The 18,932-nt window shown below is 40.3% G+C and overlaps 1 protein-coding gene across 10 annotated transcripts in view; it reads left to right on the top strand.

Moving 5' to 3' along the window:
- LOC124856115 (calcium-dependent secretion activator 1-like) overlaps positions 1-18,932 on the top strand; it is a 417,550-nt gene that overhangs the window by 113,001 nt on the left and 285,617 nt on the right. For all 10 annotated transcript variants that reach the window (XM_047346334.1, XM_047346331.1, XM_047346330.1 and 7 more), the window contains 2 exons: positions 8,651-8,762; positions 8,862-8,998. In XM_047346334.1, coding sequence (XP_047202290.1) covers positions 8,651-8,762; positions 8,862-8,998 — 249 coding nt within the window. The remainder of the gene's footprint in view (positions 1-8,650; positions 8,763-8,861; positions 8,999-18,932) is intronic.

The following is an 18,932-nucleotide window of genomic DNA, read 5'->3' as shown; positions in this document are numbered from 1 at the left end:
GGAGAGTTCTACAAGTGTACCAAATTTCATAACTGTACGATAAAGTAAAGTCAATGCGGATGGGTTTTTGAAAATTTCAGGGGGGCGCTGTTGAGCCATTTTTATTGCGACTTTCGTGAAACCCTTAGAATACGTAAATTTCACACACAACTGATAGCTCCGCCAAATTTGCTGACTTTTTGAATATGTTAAAGCCGCGAAAAAGGCGATTCATTTTTCGCCAGAATAATAATAACTAGAAACCTGCAAGCAGCTTTGAAGGCCCTCGCACCCCTCAGTGCAACTCGGGCTGTTGAGCGACCGCAGGAGCCTGGCATCACCTCATACACGCCACATACGATGACACCGCGTCACTTCAGCACGTCGCCAGTAGGTGGCACTTTGAGCAACATGTCATATGATCTTCGGTCATGCAGAGTTTCAGTGGCAAAAAGCATTCAAAATTTGGAGTAAATCGGACCTTCCAGATGGAAGCTGCACTCACTTGTTTGTTTGTGGGTGGGGCTAAAACGACATCATCAATTGACTGTGTCAACATGTCCATCATTAAGTCATGATCATGTATACTACATTTCAAGTGGATCCGATGATGTATGAGGGAGATATAGTCCTTGAAGTGTCCTAGGGGGCGCTGTTGATCCAAATTTAAATGTAATCCAATAGAGCTGTTTGGGGGCTGACAAAGATCAAGCATATTCATTTTGGAGTGAATCGGACCATGCATGTGCAATTTAGAGGCAAACGTATAGCCGTGGCGTGACATCAGAATTCGCCACGCCATCATATTCACACCCTCCAGCTAAAGCAGTAAGTACTGTCAACTGTCTAAGAGCATCATGTTATCTGTTACTTGGGACAGTTTCACATTGATTAGGTGAAGAACATCAAACATTGACTCTGTAAAGGAAAACGTACTACTTCCTGTTCTCAGGGGGCGAGGCTTCGATAATGTCAGCATCTGATCAGTGAATATTGTTGAGGCCTAGAAGCAGATCAATCCCAGAAGGTTTAATTTGTCTGTGACCTTCCTTGTAGGAGCTATATCAATTTAGTGTTTTATGGCGAGAAGTCATATTTTGAGGCGTGGCCACTCCCACACGCTTTCATGTATCAAAAAGCTTTTGATAACTGTTGATCCCCCATTCCTTAAGAGTATCCTGAGTGATTTTCAAGTCTCTAAGTCAAAAGCTGTAGGAGGAGTTCGCTCAGATATGCGGGCTAGAAACGGGCAAAACTGGGTCAAAATGGCAACTTCAATCCAAAATGGCCGACTTCCTGTTGGGTTTGGACCAATGCTCCAATAGACTTTTTTGTAGGTCCTGAGAAGTTACATATGTGTACCAAATTTCAGATTCCTCGGTCAAAGCATGGCTTGGGGTTGATTGTTTCTAATTTTGTAGGGGGCGCTGTGGATGAATTAGGCCACGCCCACCGAATATGTCATCAGATCTCTGTTGGGGACTGGACTAGGTTCAATCACATGGAATTTGGTGCAGATCAGATGATGTGTGTGGAGATTAAAGCCAAACGTATGGCCATGGCGTGACATCCAACTTCGCCGCGCCACCACGGCCACGCCCTTTTATGAAAAGTCACTGTGCTTCAAACGAAGTTAGACCCACTAGTTATCTGTCTTCTGACACACTTTCAAGTTGATAGGGTCAAGAGGGTCATAGAGGCACGTTTCTAAGTGAAAAAAGTGTCTTCCGGTTCTGAGGGGGCGTGGCTTTGATGATGTCAGCATATGACCCCATAGGATCGTCGGGAAGCCGAAGGCCCTCCTTCATCCCAACTTTGGTGTGATTTGTATTTTTTTTGGGAAAGTTATTGCAATTTTTCACTTTTGGCGCAAACGCCAAGTTTGTGCCCCGGCCACGCCCCCTAAACATGCTCAAAAACTCACGATTTTGATAACTTTTAATCCCCCATCCCTTATCTGCATATTGACCAAATATGAAGGCGATAGCTTAAAATCCCTAGGAGGAGTTCGTTAAAGTTCGAGGTGAGTAAAAGTGAAAAATGGTCAAAAATCGGCCTTTAATCCAAAATGGCCGACTTCCTGTACGTTTTAGGGCATACCCCCAAGAGACTTTTTTTCTTGGTTTGAGGAGCTCTAGCAGTGTGCCAAATTTCAGATCTCCACGACTTACGGTTGGGCCTATCTCACGTTTGGGGGTGTGGCTAAGTGGTTTGGCCACGCCCACTGACAACGACATTATGGAACAAGAATTTTACGCGGGGGACAATTTTGGGTAAAAGCGTGTGCATCTAGGGGCTTGGCAAAGTCCCCATATTGCCCCGCAAAGACGCAACGGAATAATAATAAGAATTCGAGCGATTACAATAGGCCCTTGCAGTTTTCCTGCTCGGGCCTAATAAGAATTCGAGCGATTACAATAGGTGGATGTGGGTGCAAGAGAGTTTTGTGTAGTTCTCGGAGAGTTCTACAAGTGTACCAAATTTCATAACTGTACGATAAAGTAAAGTCAATGCGGATGGGTTTTTGAAAATTTCAGGGGGGCGCTGTTGAGCCATTTTTATTGCGACTTTCGTGAAACCCTTAGAATACGTAAATTTCACACACAACTGATAGCTCCGCCAAATTTGCTGACTTTTTGAATATGTTAAAGCCGCGAAAAAGGCGATTCATTTTTCGCCAGAATAATAATAACTAGAAACCTGCAAGCAGCTTTGAAGGCCCTCGCACCCCTCAGCGCAACTCGGGCTGTTGAGCGACCGCAGGAGCCTGGCATCACCTCATACACGGCACATACGATGACACCGCGTCACTTCAACACGTCGCCAGTAGGTGGCACTTTGAGCAACATGTGATATGATCTTCGATCATGCAGAGTTTCGGTCTGGCAAAAAGCATTCAAAATTTCGAGTAAATCGGACCTTCCAGAAGGACGCTGCAGTTGCTTGTTTGTTTGTGGGCGGGGCTAAAACAACATCATCAATTGACTGTGTCAAAATGTCCATCATTAAATCACGATCATGTATACTACATTTCAAATTGATCCGAGGATATATGAGGGAGATAGAGCACTTGAAGTGACCTAGGGGGCGCTCTTGATCCAATTTCCAATGTAATGTAATAGAGCTGTTTATGGGCTGACAAAGATCAAGAATTATCAGTTTGGAGTGAATCGGACCATGCATGTGTAATTTAGAGGCAAAAGTATGGCAGTGGCGTGACATCAGAATTCGCCACGCCATCATGGCCACACTGTCCAGCTAAAGCAGTCAGTACTGGCGACTGTCTAAGACCATCATGTTATCTGTTACTTTGGAGAGTTTCACATTGATTATGTGAAGAAAATCAAAAATTGACTCTCTAAAGGAAAATGGGACACTTGCTGTTCTCAGGGGGCGGGGCTTCGATGATGTCAGCATATGACCAGTGAAAATTGTTCAGGCCTAGAGGCAGATCAATCCCAAAAGGTTTCATGTGTCTGTGACTTTCCGTGTAGGAGCTATATCCATTTAGTGTTTTTTGGCGAGAAGTCATATTTTGAGGCGTGGCCACGCCCACACGCTTTCATGTATCAAAAAGATACATTTTCTAGGGGGCGCTGTGTACGAATTAGGCCACGCCCACCGAATATGTCATCAGATCTCTGTTGGGGACTGGACTAGGTTCAATCACATGGAATTTGGTGCAGATCAGATGATGTGTGTGGAGATCAAAGCCAAACGTATGGCCATGGCGTGACATCCAACTTCGCCGCGCCACCACGGCCACGCCCTTTTATGAAAAGTCACTGTGCTTCAAACGAAGTTAGACCCACTAGTTATCTGTCTTCTGACACACTTTCAAGTTGATAGGGTCAAGAGGGTCACAGAGGCACGTTTCCAAGTGAAAAAAGTGACTTCCGGTTTTGAGGGGGCATGGCTTTGATGATGTCAGCATATGACCCCATAGGATCGTCGGGAAGCCGAAGGCCCTCCTTCATGCCAACTTTGGTGTGATTTGTATTTTTTTGGGGAAAGTTATTGCAATTTTTCACTTTTGGCGCGAACGTCAAGTTCGTGTCCCGGCCACGCCCCCTAAACATGCTCAAAAACTCACGATTTTGATAACTTTTAAACCCCCATGCCTTATCTGCATATTGACCAAATATGAAGCCAATAGGTCAAAATCCCTAGGAGGAGTTTGTTAAAGTTCGAGGTGAGTAAAAGTGAAAAACGGTCAAAATTGGGCCTTTAATCCAAAATGGCCGACTTCCTGTGCATTTTAGGGCATACCCCCAAAATACTTTTTTTTCTTGGTTTGAGGAGCTCTAGCATTGTGCCGAATTTCAGATCTCTACGACTTACGGTTCGGGTTATCTCACGTTTGGGGGCATGGCTAAGTGGTTTGGCCACGCCCTCTGACGATGACATTAAGGATCAAGAATTTCACGCGGGGGACAATTTTGGGTAAAAGCGTGTGCATCTAGGGGCTTGGCAAAGTCCCCATATTGGCCCGCAAAGACGCAATGGAAAAAAGAATAAGAAGAATTCTTGCAATTACAATAGGCCCTTGCAGTTTTCCTGCTCGGGCCTAATAATGTGTTGGGACACAGCCATGGTTACAACAGGAAATGCGGTACAGACTTTTCAGGAACTTTCACAATAAATTGCAATAACTGACTTCCAGCAACTTAGGAAGAGGGGGGTAACAGTGGACTTCCCATGATGCCACTGCCCGTATAAAACCCCCACCTTCCCAAGGAACCGATCTCTTCCATCCGGACCCCGCTGCGGAGCTGGCAGGAGAGACAGCGCGCTAATGTCTCTTTGCTGGCAAACATACATAACTCTTCAACTGGATCCAAGGGTGTCATACGATCATCAATCATATATGCACTGAGTTAAGTATGAATGGATTACTGTTCGTGTATCTGGTATTCATTCATAAAAAGGGTTAAATGAAGGTACAGGTGTTGCTTGATTTTCTCTCTGAGATCTGCAGAAGCGAACTGTTTCCAGAGAGTTCCCAGCAAGCCGAGTGAAGCAGTTTCTGAAAGGAGGACAACAGGGACCGCATCACCATGGTTACGGCAGTTAACTTGCAGTGTGGTCAGCGGACAGAGTGAGCCACCCAGCCACAGCTCCGGAGGTTGGCTGTAGCTAACCATTTGTTCAGAGTTTCTTCAAACTTTGTCGTTGCCCGGACACTTCTCCTCAGCACGGTTTACATACGAGGTTAGGTTTGGGCAGAGAGAAATGATTTAGGATGAAATGATCTAAACGTTTTTTATTTTATGAAGTTTTGTTTGTGTTGAACTCAGCTATCTTGGTGATAGCAGGCTATGTGCTCAGCACATGCTCAGTTTTGTGTTCTGTGTTTGTGTGTTTTGAAAGTTAAGACAAACTTTATTTAAATGGTGATTTTAAACACAGAAGATTGATTATAACACGCCGTCCGTGCTTATGCATTTTAACCCTTTTATTAACCCTGGTATTTTAAACCCTGGTATGTGTTTGATTCTGGTGCTAAGCTATAAGCTTCTTTTTTTAGCTTTAACTGCTAACGGCTAAGAACACGTGGTGGCATACTTAAGCCGATCTCTCCAGAAAGATTTGGCTCTTTTTCAAAATATTTCCTTAAATATTTTACTATTTGCTTAATATTTCTTTAAATATTATTTTAATAAATAAAGGCAGCTAATGAGACACCGTTGAGAATTAGTCATCCAGAAGGTTGGTTTTATTCAGCAGATCATTCTTTAAAACATTTTATTAAAATAATATTTTATCTGATCTTGCATTGTGAATTGTTGTCTAAAGGTATGCTGATTGTTGCCTAAGTTGGTTCCAAGACTAACTTAACTTCATCTCCAGATTCTTCAAGATAATCCTTGGTTCTCAAACATAAACATTGCATGGTAATGTTGTATCACTCTTTGGGTCATTGTTTCAACCATCTTTGATAAACTTGTTTATATTGTACATAGCCCATTAGTCTTCCCTATTCTTTAATTCTGCTTGGTAGTTAAGTTGGATTGTTTTAGCATGGTAAAGAGTTTGTTGATTGAAATATGTTTGACTTTGAGTTGACTTATTTTTGTTAATACATTTTTGTATTTTAAGAAATTGTGTGAATTGTTTCCATGTGTGTGCAGAGTTTTGCTGTTCAATAATGTCAGAGCTTAGCTCACCCTTTTCGATTTTCTCCTAATACCACCGCCTTACTGGACTGGTATTCACAGGACAACCCTTAACAGACCGAAAAATATTATTTGATAAAATATTAAAGTATTAATATGAAATATTAAATAATATATTCAGATGCATAGTCACAACAATGCATAATTGGAGAGAAGTATGACACTGTTGCAGAGAGCTTGAAAGTGGTCATTATTTCCTCCAGCAGTCTAAGTCTATAGCAACATAAGTACAGAGATAGCTCAGGATAACTTAAGCCACTCTAACTATAAGCTTTATCAAAAAGGAAAGTTTTAAGCCTAGCCTTAAATGTAGGCTTAAAATGACAGAGTATGTGCCTCATGGACTAAAACTGGAAGTTGGTTCCACAGGAGAAGATCCTGTTAACTAAAGGATCTGCCTCCCATTCCACTTCTAGAGACTCTAAAACTGAGAACTGAAGTGCTCTGTTAGGAATATATGGAACAATCTGAAATGTATGATTGATCTTGATCATTAAGGGCTTTTTATGTAAGAAGGAGAATTTTAAATTCTATTTTGGATTTAACAGAGAGCCAGTGAAGGGAAGCTAAAATAGTTACCTTTCATTAGAACTCTTGCTGCAGCATTTTGGATTAGCTGTGGACATCCTGATAGTAAAGAATTACAATAGTCCAGGATTGAAGTAACAAATGAATGGACTAGTTTTTCAGCACCACACCTGGACAGGATATTTCTAACTTTGGCAATATTCCGGAAGTGAAAGAAGGAAATCCTAGAAACCTGTTTAATATGAGATTTTAATGACATCAAAAATAACACCAAGGTTTTTTTACTTTATGACTGGAGGTCAATTTAATGCCGTCCAGTTTGATTGACTATGTGGTTTCTTTTTTAAAGACTCTGGTCCAAAGATGACAACTTCTGTCTTGTCTGAATTTAGAAGCAAAAATTTCAAGTCATCCATGTTTTTATGTCTTCAAGACATGCCTGTAGTCTAACTGGTTGGGCTCATCAGGATTTATGGAAAAATAAAGCTGAGCATCAGCATAACAGTGGAAATTTATGCCATGTTGCCTCAAAATTTTACTTATTGGAAGCATATATATATATATATATATATATATATATATATATATATATATATATATAATCAGGGGTGACCTTCCCCCATCCAGGATTTATACCGCTGTAGGGTCAAGAAAAGGGCATCTAAAATCTGCAAACATCACGCGCCCTGCACATAAACTTTTTAGGCTTTTAGCCTCAGGTCAGCGCTTCAGGCGCTTTAGGTCGGTGTTTCTCTGATTAACACAATCAGAGTTCCAGAACAACACCATGCATACTTGGACTGATCTCACATTATATTCCCTTGTGAAGCCGCTTGTATATATATGTACATTAAAAAAAATATTTTTTATTTCCATTATTCTTTAAAAGAAATCTTCTCTGATTCTGATTTTCATCTGTCGTTCTGTTATCATCATTGTTTCGATTTACCTTGTCACCATCTACACTTCCTGCTCCATCTTCATCATCACCTTCTGTTCTGCATTCCTCAACTCCACTAAATCCTACTGTTCCCACGTTCACTGAGGGTTTGCCATACATTTCTTATCTCACGTTGTGAGGTATTCAGGGATGAACCAACTCACGCTCCTAATCCCGACTTTAGGCTCTACTGCCATTCTGCCATGGGTTCCTACATCCAATGGGGAAGCTTCCAGGGCTCCTGGGTGGGTTCCTGCATCCAGTAGACAAGAATCCAGAGCCCCTTTGTGGTTTCTGCCTCCAGTGGACCAGCCTCCAGAGCCCAACCGTGAGTTCCAGCATTCTGTGGAACAGTCTCCTGAGCTCCTTGAGTTCTCATAGTCTTCTGGCCAAGGCTCTTCCACGTCACCCGAGTGAGTTCCTTCAACCTACTGGCCAACCTCCACACACGGTCCTCCACAGGTCTGCAGGGTTCCTGCACCGCCGGCTTCCAGACCTCGATGGGATCCAGACTTCCTTTGCCATTGCTTACACCTTTCAGATCTTTGTGACTCCTCGGTACGACCTCCCGATCACCCTCCAGAACTGTGTGCCTCGTCAGGACCACCTACCGGCCGCCCTCCTGATCTCTGGTTGTTGTTTTTTGTTTCTGCTTGCCTACTTTGGATTGTTTCTTTGTTGCTCGTTTCAAGCCCTCCAACCGAGGCCCCATCCCGCCCTTCTTCCAAGGCCTTGTCCGCCCATCAAGTTTGGGTTGTTGCAAAAATTTTCAAAAAATAAAAAAAGTCTGAGCGCACACTTTCTGCGCTCATCCTGGAGAAAATATTATTCATCTTGGAAAAGAGTCTGCTTAAGTGGACTGGGCATCTGATTAGTATGCCTTCAGGTTGTGGTCTATTTTTGCATTATGGAATAAGACATGTTTTGTTGGATTCATTCTAGATGCGAGCAACCCTGATGTACACCATTGTCATTATAAAACATACCACAGTGCTAACATTTTTTAATTGTGTGTTCCTTTTTTTAGTTGGGGTACCCAAGGTGACTTCACAACCACCCAGCCATTACCTACTGTGAAGGTGAAGCTGTTCACTGAGAGCACAGGAGTGTTGGCTTTGGAAGATAAGGAGCTAGGAAGGGTCAGATAACATATTATTTATTATTTCAGTAATGCATTAATTTTTACTTTCTCTTACATCTGCAAGTAGCATACAGAATTCACATGTGGCTGTCTCTAGGTTGTGCTTCACCCCACTCCTAACAGTCCCAAACAGTGTGAGTTTCATAAAATGACAGTTTCTAAAGGCTGCCCAGATGACCTCAAGATAAAACTAGCCATTCGCATGGATAAGCCACAGAACATGAAGCATTGTGGGTAAGTGACAGTGAAATTCTTTATGCCGATCCCCTCAGTCACTGCAATCATATTTTCAGATTTGTGTGTAATTATGAGATTTTAATTTAAGCACATAATAGAATTGCTCTGTGTTCTGAGGTTCCTGCCACATACATTTGGCAAAGCAGAGTAAAAAAAAGTCCCCCTGTTTAAATTCAGACTTTTCATGCACTGTTTCATTAATTCATTTGTGTGATTTATAAAAATTTTATTCCCATAAATGTTACAGTAAATGGTCTTCACTGAATTTTATACCATTTAAGGGGTTGAAATAAAAATCAGTCGCAGAGAAGGCTTTATTTGTTACTATGAGATATATATATATATATATATACAGTACAGATCAAACGTTTGGACACACCTTCTCATTCAAAGAGTTGTCTTTATTTTCATAACTATGAATATTGTAGCTTCACACTGAAGGCATCAAAACTATGAATTAATACATGTAGAATTATATACTGAACAAAAAGTGTGAAACAACTGAAAATATGTCTTATATTCTAGGTTCTTCAAAGTAGCCACCTTTTGCTTTGATTACTGCTCCGCACACTCTTGGCATTCTGTTGATGAGCTTCAAGAGGTAGTCACCTGAAATGGTTTTTACTTCACCTTGTCAGGTTTAATAAGTGAGATTTCAAGCCTTATAAAGGGGGTTGGGACCATCAATTGTGTTGTATAGGAGGTGGATACAGTACACAGCTGATAGTCCTACTGAATAGACTGTTAGAATTTGTATTGTGGCAAGAAAAAAGCAGCTAAGTAAAGAAAAACGAATGGCCATCATTACTTCAAGAAATGAAGGTCGGTCAGTCCGAACAATTGGGAAAACTTTTAAAGTGTCCCCAAGTGCAGTCACAAAAACCATCAAGTGCTCCAAAGAAACTGGCTCACATGAGGACCGCCCCAGGAAAGGAAGACCAAGCGTCACCTCTGATGCGGACGATAAATTAATCCGAGTCACCAGCCTCAGAAATCACATGTTAACAGCAGCTTAGATTAGAGAACAGGTCAATGCCACACAGAGTTCTAGCAGCAGACACATCTCTATTTTATTCGGCATGCTATTCTATTCGGTTTGCGTTTAGTTGGACCATCATTTATTTTTCAACAGGACAATGACCCCAAACACACCTCCAGGCTGCGTAAGGGCTATTTGACCAAGAAGGAGAGTAATGGGGTGCTGCGTCTGATGACCTGGCCTCCACAGTCACCAGACCTGAACCCAATCGAGATGGGTTGGGGTGAGCTGGACCGCAGAGTGAAGGCAAAAGGGCCAACAAGTGCAAAGCATCTCTGGGAACTCCTTCAAGACTGTTGGAAAACCATTTCAGGTGACTACCTCTTGAAGCTCATCAACAGAATGCCAAGAGTGTGCGGAGCAGTAATCAAAGCAAAAGGTGGCTACTTTGAAGAACCTAGAATTTAAGACATATTTTCAGTTGTTTCACACTTTTTTGTTCAGTATATAATTCCACTTGTGTTAATTCATAGTTTTGATGCCTTCAGTGTGAAGCTACAATATTCATAGTCATGAAAATAAAGAAAACTCAAAGACTACACATTTTTTGAGATGAAAATACATTTTTGTTTCAGTTTTGATAGAATCTGGAGCTGGCTCATGTCTCAAGTATTAAAATTGTTTATTTTGGATATATAGGTATTTTGAAACATTATCAAGTATTATTAAAATTTGCTATGCTTTTCTACAAAGCGCATTGGAGTGTTTTGAAAATCATCTGCACCCAACCACCAGCCGTCGATGCAGCAAGGATAAGCTCTAGACAATTGATAAGCTATATATATGGACCCAAAATTACCACACCTTAGATATTGAAACAAGTTTGTTTCTGATGGGAAGTGAGGCAGGCATCTCTCAAAAGCTAGTGAGACAAAGTAAAAGGGGGAATAAGTTATGAAAATTTTGTTTTTATTGAAATTCTATTAGAAAATTTGAATTATTTATACTCCCCTTAACAATAGAAAACCTTCATTGGTATTACAGCAATGATGATGTTTTGCTTCCCTCTTGTGGTCACAAGTTGCTATGACAATGATAGGTAATACAGTAAAACCAATACAGTAAAATGTAAACACTTGCAGCTCAGTGGAATTGTTTTATATTGGCAGAATTGTGGACAGTTTCCTGTGGAATTGTCCATCCTTCTGAGATAATTAGGATAATGACTTTTCTATAAAAAGCATTACATAGTCATGCTGCAAGTCAGAATGTGCACAGACTACATATTCTATCCCTGGGCTGTTTACACACACCCTCTCTTGTGTTTGCACTTCCTCTGTGAAATCCTACCATTTAATTTATTTGCAAAAGCTCATGTGTTAAATTGTAATTTCTAACTAAATAAGTCTATGTGATTTAGAAAAAAAGCTGTTGGCCTGAACCAGCTGCTTGACTATTTTATTTACTAATAGTACACCAAGGACATTTCTGTGCCCAGGTAGCTACATTCAATTCAATTCAATTCAAAAATACTTTATTAATCCCAAAGGGAAATTAAATGTTGTTATAGCTCATATTATGAAGGTTTCCTCAAAGAGCCGTTGTAGATGCTGATGGCTGTGAGCAGGAAGGATCTCCTGTAGCGCTCCGTCTTACAGCAGATCTGAAGAAGCCTCTGACTGAAGACACTCTGTTGTTGTAGGACAGTCTCATGAAGAGGATGCTCAGGGTTCTCCATAATGTTCTTCATTTTATGAAGAATCCGTCCTTCCACAATGATCTCCAGAGGTTCCAGAGGAGTCCCCAGAAGAGAACCAGCCTTTTTTATCAGCTTGTTGAGCTTTATTAAGTCCCTGGTTCTGATGCTGCTTCCCCAGCAGATGATGGTAGAAGAGATCACACTCTCCACAACAGACTTATAGAAGATATGCAGCATCTTGCTGCAAACACCAAAGGACCTAAGCTTCCTCAAGAAGTACAGTCTGCTCTGTCCCTTCTTGTAGATGGCTTCACAGTTGCATCTCCACTCTAGTCTGTTGTCCAGGTGAACACCGAGGTATTTATACTCCTCCACCACCTCCACTTCTTCTCCCATGATAGAAACAGTTTTTGACTTATTCCTGTTTCTCTTAAAATCTACAATCATCTCCTTTGTTTTAGTCACGTTCAAAATGAGATGATTGTTTCCACACCATGCCACAAAGCGGTCCACCACCTTCCTGTACTCAGCTTCTTGTCCATCTCTGATCCACCCCACGACTGCAGAATCATCCCGAGTATTTCTGCAGATGACAGGAGTCTGTCTTGTACTGGAAGTCTGAGGTGTACAGAGTGAAAAGGAATGGTGAGGTGCTCATCCGGGAGGAGGGAATGCTGCAAGTCACTCACTGGATGCAATCTGCTGGGTTTCCTTAGATAGAAAAAGTTTTTATCCAATTTGAATAAAAAGCTAACTCCGACTGCACTGTTCAATTGTTAGGATTAATTGGAATTGATGTACCTGACTGTTGTGAAGTGCCTTGAGACAACATGTGTTGTGAATTGGCGCTATATAAATAAAACTGAATTGAATTGAGTACAGTCCCCTGTGGTGCTCCTTTGCTGCTGACTACCTGGTTAGACTCAACCCTTCAGTCTCACAAACTGTGGTCTGTTTGTCAGGTAGTCTTTGATCCAGGAGATTGTTCTGGAGTTTCTGACAAAGCAAATCAGGTTGGATTGTATTAAATGCACTGGAGACCTCTGCAGACCCCACACACCCTGCACATAAACTGTTTAGAGTTTTACCTTCATGCCGTCGCTACAGAGCACTGTTCACTAAAACCAGCCGCCACAGAGACAGTTTTTTCCCCCAGGCTGTTTCTTTGATGAACATTTAATAGAGTACAAAACAACAGCATACAGATGTTGCAAATGCACCTTTTATTAGATATGTGTATATTGTACATTGTAAATTTGTATATTCTGTAATGCAAAAACAGAACAAAAGAGCAAAGTGTACCAGAGTCAAATTCCTTGTTTGTATGCACGAACTTGGCAATAAAGCTGATTCTGATCTGATTCTGGAGAAATTTAAGAACATGATCCTCACAGTGCTACTGGCTTTGTCCAGATGACATTGGGTTTGTTGAAGCAGGTGTATGATGGCATCTTCAACTCCAACTCCACAGCGAGAAGCAAACTGAAGGGGTTCCTGATGGTTTACTGTTTGCTTACTCAGGTGGGCCAACAGGAGTCTCTCTAGGACCTTCATGATGTGAGATGTCAGGGCAACAGGTCTATAGTCATTGAGGACTGATGGGTGATGCATACATGCAAGATGTGTTGACCTGTCAGTTTTGTAGATAGAGGAAAGGACTTGGATTACACAGGGCTGCTTACCAGAATAGTTTTATGCTAATAAAAATAATAAATAATAATAATGAGGGTATTATGTGTATTACTGAACAACGTTATTACACCAAAAACACTTGCAACTTACAACATGCCTATAAATGCCTATTTTCTATTTTTCAACTGTTTCAATGTCTGTCTTTGAAATCAAATTTACAGACAATACATTTGAGAGATGGAACCAACCTGAAAAGCAGAGAATTGTGTAGATATAAAAATAAGCAATTGTGAAGCCAATTGGAGTCATTGCACAAACACTGGCATTAACCAGGACAACCATTTGGAATGTCCAGAAGAAGAAAGAAACCACTGAGGCACTTAGAAATAGATGTCCAGACTCTACTTTTTGGATTTTTGTTCCCTTAAAAAAAAGTACAGAAGCTACTACAGAAGATGCTAAACAAGTATTAGTAAGAAGAACTGGAAGGTCAGACAGGAATTAGTTTAATACGTGCTTAGAGGTTGATATTTTTAAGACGTATTTTATTCTGACAAACTCATCCCAGGCACTGTACCCCGGAACTGACATGGGGAAATAAAATATATATCGTGCGCACGAAATATTAATTAGTGGCCACAAAATGTATATAACATGCTTTCGAAATAATTAATTAATTTGTGCGCACATTATATCTATGAACTTTTCGCATCTGGAAGACCAAGGAACACATCAGACAGGTCAGGGATCAAGTGGTGAAGAAACTTCTGTCATGGTATGACATCTTTGGACTTGGTTTGTGTTTTTGTGTTAACTGTTGCTTAGGTCTATGTTTCCCTTTGTTGTTAATTAGTTCCACCTGTCCCTTCTACCTCCCTGTCTCCTTGCCACACCTGTTCTTAGTTCCTGTGATTACCTGCCTTTGTTTTCTCCCTGTATATTAGTTGGTCTGTGTTCTTTGTTCCCCGCTGGTTCCTCCATCACTATTCCTGGTTCTGTTTCTCTGCATGTTCCGCAGTGAACTTTCATGTAGGTTTTTGTCTGGACTCTTGTGATACCTGAAGTGATTTTTTTGCTTCACCTGAAAATCGCTTAATAAAGCTGACAACTCATTTAATCATGTGGCTCCCAAGCTCTTGTCTGCGTATTGGTCCAATCCAAACACAGAACGTGACAACCTCCTAGTATTAGTATTTCATGGGAATGAATTTTAGTATTTTGTGGGCACAAATTAGTATTTTGTAGGAAGAAATTAGTATTTCGTGAGAAGAAATTAGTGTTTTTTGCGTATGCCATATATTTTTTTTTTCCCCATGTCAGTTCCCGGGCGCTGTAGCAACTAAGAAGCAAAGTATGATTTACTTTAATTTAACTATCCAATGGCGGTCAAAAGTTTTAAAACCCCTTTCTCATTTAATGGCTTTTATGTTTATGACTATTGAAATTATACGTAGATTCTCACTGAAGGCGTTAAAACTGTGAATGAACACATGGAATTATGTAGCAAACAAAAAATTGTAAAAGAACTTTAGCTATGTCTTATATTTTAGATTTCTTTGCTATGTTGACTGAAATTTTAACCTCTGACCGTCTCTCATTGCACCACTGGGAAGTTCTTTCAAGCTCTTTAAAAAAACATTTTAGGTGACCACTTTATGAATGACGAGAGCAAAGCTGGAAGAGAAGAAAGCGGCTTTGTTTACTACATAATCCCATGTGTGTTCATTCACAGTTTTGAGACCTTTAGTGAGAATCTACAATGTAAATAGTCATGAATATAAAGAGACCCATTAAGTGAGAAAGTGTATCTAAAACTTTTGAGCGGTAGTGTACGAATACTTAAGAGTTTTTTTTTTTTTTTGTTTAAATGTCCCGAATAGGGTCATTAAAATAAAATTCATACCAGATTTTGGGAACAATCCAAGTAATGCACACATGCAAATAAATCAACACAAATTAGTCCACAAGTGAAAAAAAAAAAAAGGAATAAGTATAAGTATTAAACACGCTTACAGAAATATATTAAATTCTCTTTGAAAAAGTCTTTTTTTGTTCATTTCAAACTTAAGATGTGTGTTTGTGTCTGTTGAAACTAGTAACATGAATGTAACCCACTAGAAGGGTTACTTTAAATAAACCTGATAATAGTAGATGGCAGGTAAATCAATTTACCGTATTTTCCGCACTATAAGGCGCACCGGATTATAAGGCGCACCTTCAATGAATGGCCTATTTTAGAACTGTTTTCATATATAGGGCGCACCGGATTATAAGGCACATAGAATAGAAGCTACTGCAGTCAAACGTTTGACTGGGGTTGCGTTATGCATCCACTAGATGGAGCTGTGCTAAAGAGAATGTCAACAAAACAGTCAGATAAGTCAGTCAGTCAAACTTTATTAATACACTACAAACCAGCGTTCTGATAACTCCATTCACTCTCATGGTAAGGTCTCCTCTACATAGAATTCTATTGAATAGAGCCAACCATACGTTAGGAATGCATTGGAGTCTATGAAGTTGAAATCAAACGTTAGTTAAAACGTGAAAGGGAACTTTTCCCTGATTCAGTAAACACATAAAAGAAACAGTTTGATGCACTAAATCAAACGTTAGTACTGTTAACCTTTTCTGTTTCTGTCCCCTGACCGTAGTCTGATGACACAGGGGAGACGCTTTCTCCAGGGCCGAAGTTACTAGTTTCCTCGGGGTTAACTCCCTCACTCATACGTTGCTGAGTTGAGCATGAAGAAACAGCATCAAAACACTGAGTTGTTGACGAGATCCGGGGTTCTTTTTAATGACTTTGCAGCACGTAAAAACACAGGGCTTACAGACTCATACACCGCTGCTCCGGTCGCCGTCTCTACCCACCCCAAACACACAATAATACCGACGTCACTCCTTCACTCTTGATTCTCAGCTACGGCAGCACACAGCGCCACCTCTGTCCGGAGGAGTAATGTCAACATCTTCCATACACACACACAAAACATACACCCCACGCACTGAGCTTCTAATCACATATAGTTCAGGCAATTCCTGCAACAGTACATTCAAACGTTATACACACACAAGTGGTGTTGGACTAGGAGTAAGCACAGTACAGGTGTTTACCGCTATTACTTCGGCGACACCCCTGACTACGGTAGCCGTAATGCTGCAAGCGGTGCGGCTTTGTAGTTTACCAGTCGTACTGAAACATTTTGACAGAGCGCCGTGTACAACCAGTATGGATCAACCAATTAACCAATTGATCCATATATAAGGCGCTCCGGATTACAAGGCGCACTGTCATTTTTTGAAAAAATTAAAGGTTTTTAAGTGTGCCTTATAGTGCGGAAAATACGGTACTTCGATGACTAATACCAACACTACACAAGCATAGAGATAACTGGGCCTGATCAGAAGATTTCTAAATTCACGGGAGCCTAGGTGTGAGTAACAACAGAGGAGAACACGCAATGTCTATGAAAAAGAGTAGGGTTTAATATAGTGAACATTTGTGGACCCACATTTACAAATAAACAAAAATTGCGAGCTTTGTTTTAAAAAAAACAACAAAATAAAATAAATAACCCAGTCTTTTCAATACATCTGTCAAATACTCATTCAATGTCTCACAGCTGGTGACCAGTCAGGTCACAATCTACTAGTTCACGCGGTCCTCTGGGCTGGGGCTCGCCATCCAAGTTCAGGAGAGGATGATCTGGTGGTTTCAAGGCACCACAGGCCAAAAGTGCACTATAACCAAAAAAACCTGACCTGGAACAAGGCATCTTAAAATACAGGATGCTAATATCAATAAAGCTTAAGCTACAATTCAAAGAGATCTTTCATCATTTCTCAAGTTTTTTTCATGTTGTATAACAATATTCAAGTTATCAGAGTTCAATATTACCAACATATCAGTAAACTAAAGAAATTAGCTTATATGTGGTAAAATATATATATATTTAAATCTAAAAGTGCCAATGAGGTACATCTATAACACTATATTTAACATCAGAATGTGAATTTGAAGCTCACATTAGCTCTGACTTACTCAGAAGAGAAAGTTCCCAAGCAATTCCAACAGAAAAGCACATTACAGCACCATGAACCATGAATTAGCACCATTGAAATATTAGAACATGTGCTAATAGAAAAATAAGTGTAACTGCATAGAAAAAATACAACATATACAATAATAATAATAATACAAAAACTTACAATACAATTTTATTTTTATTAAATTTGATCAGTTACTAGGTATTTTAGCCAATTTTCAGCAATTTTACTGAACTAACTGCCGAGCGTGTGCGATCACTCACTGATGCTTCGATGCTACAAGACTACAGGGGGATTTTTCCCAAAGGAAGCTTTCTGAGATTTAATAAAACGGATTTACTATTTTGAATTATATATTTTGCGAAACTATTTTAACATTGTTTTTCTTACCGATCTCCAAGATTCTTCCTCGAATTTGACAAGATCTTCCAGGCTATTAGCGGAAACAACCGTCAGCTCTGAGCTCTCAAGCGTGTCTAACACAATCTGAGCAAAATCTCAGCACATCAGTTTAAGGGGCGGGACAATCAACCTTATTGGCTGATGTGAAATCAGACTGTGCCAGCTATTGGTTGTTTAATCCGTCACTAAAAGCAATCACTAAAGGCATATTTCACAGTTTTTAAAGATTTTTAGCATTTCTTATCTATACTTATGAACATATTTATTAACTTATTTTTAACTTTATTACTTTTCAACTCTTATTGTAGAATAAGACATGAAATCCATTTATACGTTTTAATCTTGTTGTAGAAGAAAACATTAAATCAACATCATTCATTTTTTTCTTGTGTTTTTAACACTGGGTTACATGAAGGTCTGACTTACAGTATCAAGAATGTCTCTGTATTTGTTTATTCAGCCTTCTTTCAGTTAGATGAAATCAGCCCTGTTCAAACTGCAGGCAAATGTGGCCCAAATCTAATTTGTTTTAGGGTCAAGTGATCAAGTCAGGCTGTTTAAAGCAAGTGGGGACGCTCAGATGTGGCCCGTATCTAACTTTTTGAAGTCACATTTGAGCCACATTCATATGTGGTCCTGAATCCGACTTGTATCTGATCTTTGGGAATGTGACTCCAGCTGGAATGACCAAGGCAGATTAGATGTGACGTCACTTTCCATCGCATTCATCACAATTTTGCGCCACCCAGCAGGAAACAGTAGCAGTTAGCAAAACAGATGGGGGGGAACTGCACAGATGTTGGAGCTCGTTAATAAAAGAGAGGTAAAACTTTATTTAAGCCTAACTGAAAGGCTCATAGGAACCATGTGCATGTGGGATAGCTTGTATTGTAAAATTCGTATACAACCATATGACTTTAAAATGGTATCGAGATTACTGAGCATGTGATGATCTGCCCCTGCTTCAGTCCGATACACTGGATTGCATCACCCTAACCCTAACCCTAACCCTGTGGAGTTGAGAGGAGAGGTGCTGACATATATGATTAGAAGTTGCCTTTGACATGATAAAGTTTTAAATAAACGTGGTCTCTGTAAAGTTAACATCCCTGCCGCACCATTGCTGGCTCTGTCTCCACATCCAGTTTGTTGTGCAGAATTGGCAGTCA

Source organism: Girardinichthys multiradiatus, chromosome 20 (genome assembly GCF_021462225.1).
Source record: "Girardinichthys multiradiatus isolate DD_20200921_A chromosome 20, DD_fGirMul_XY1, whole genome shotgun sequence".
NCBI classification, from domain to species: domain Eukaryota; kingdom Metazoa; phylum Chordata; class Actinopteri; order Cyprinodontiformes; family Goodeidae; genus Girardinichthys; species Girardinichthys multiradiatus.
Note: the sequence above shows the minus strand (reverse complement) of the source record. Positions and strands in the feature narration are given on the sequence as shown.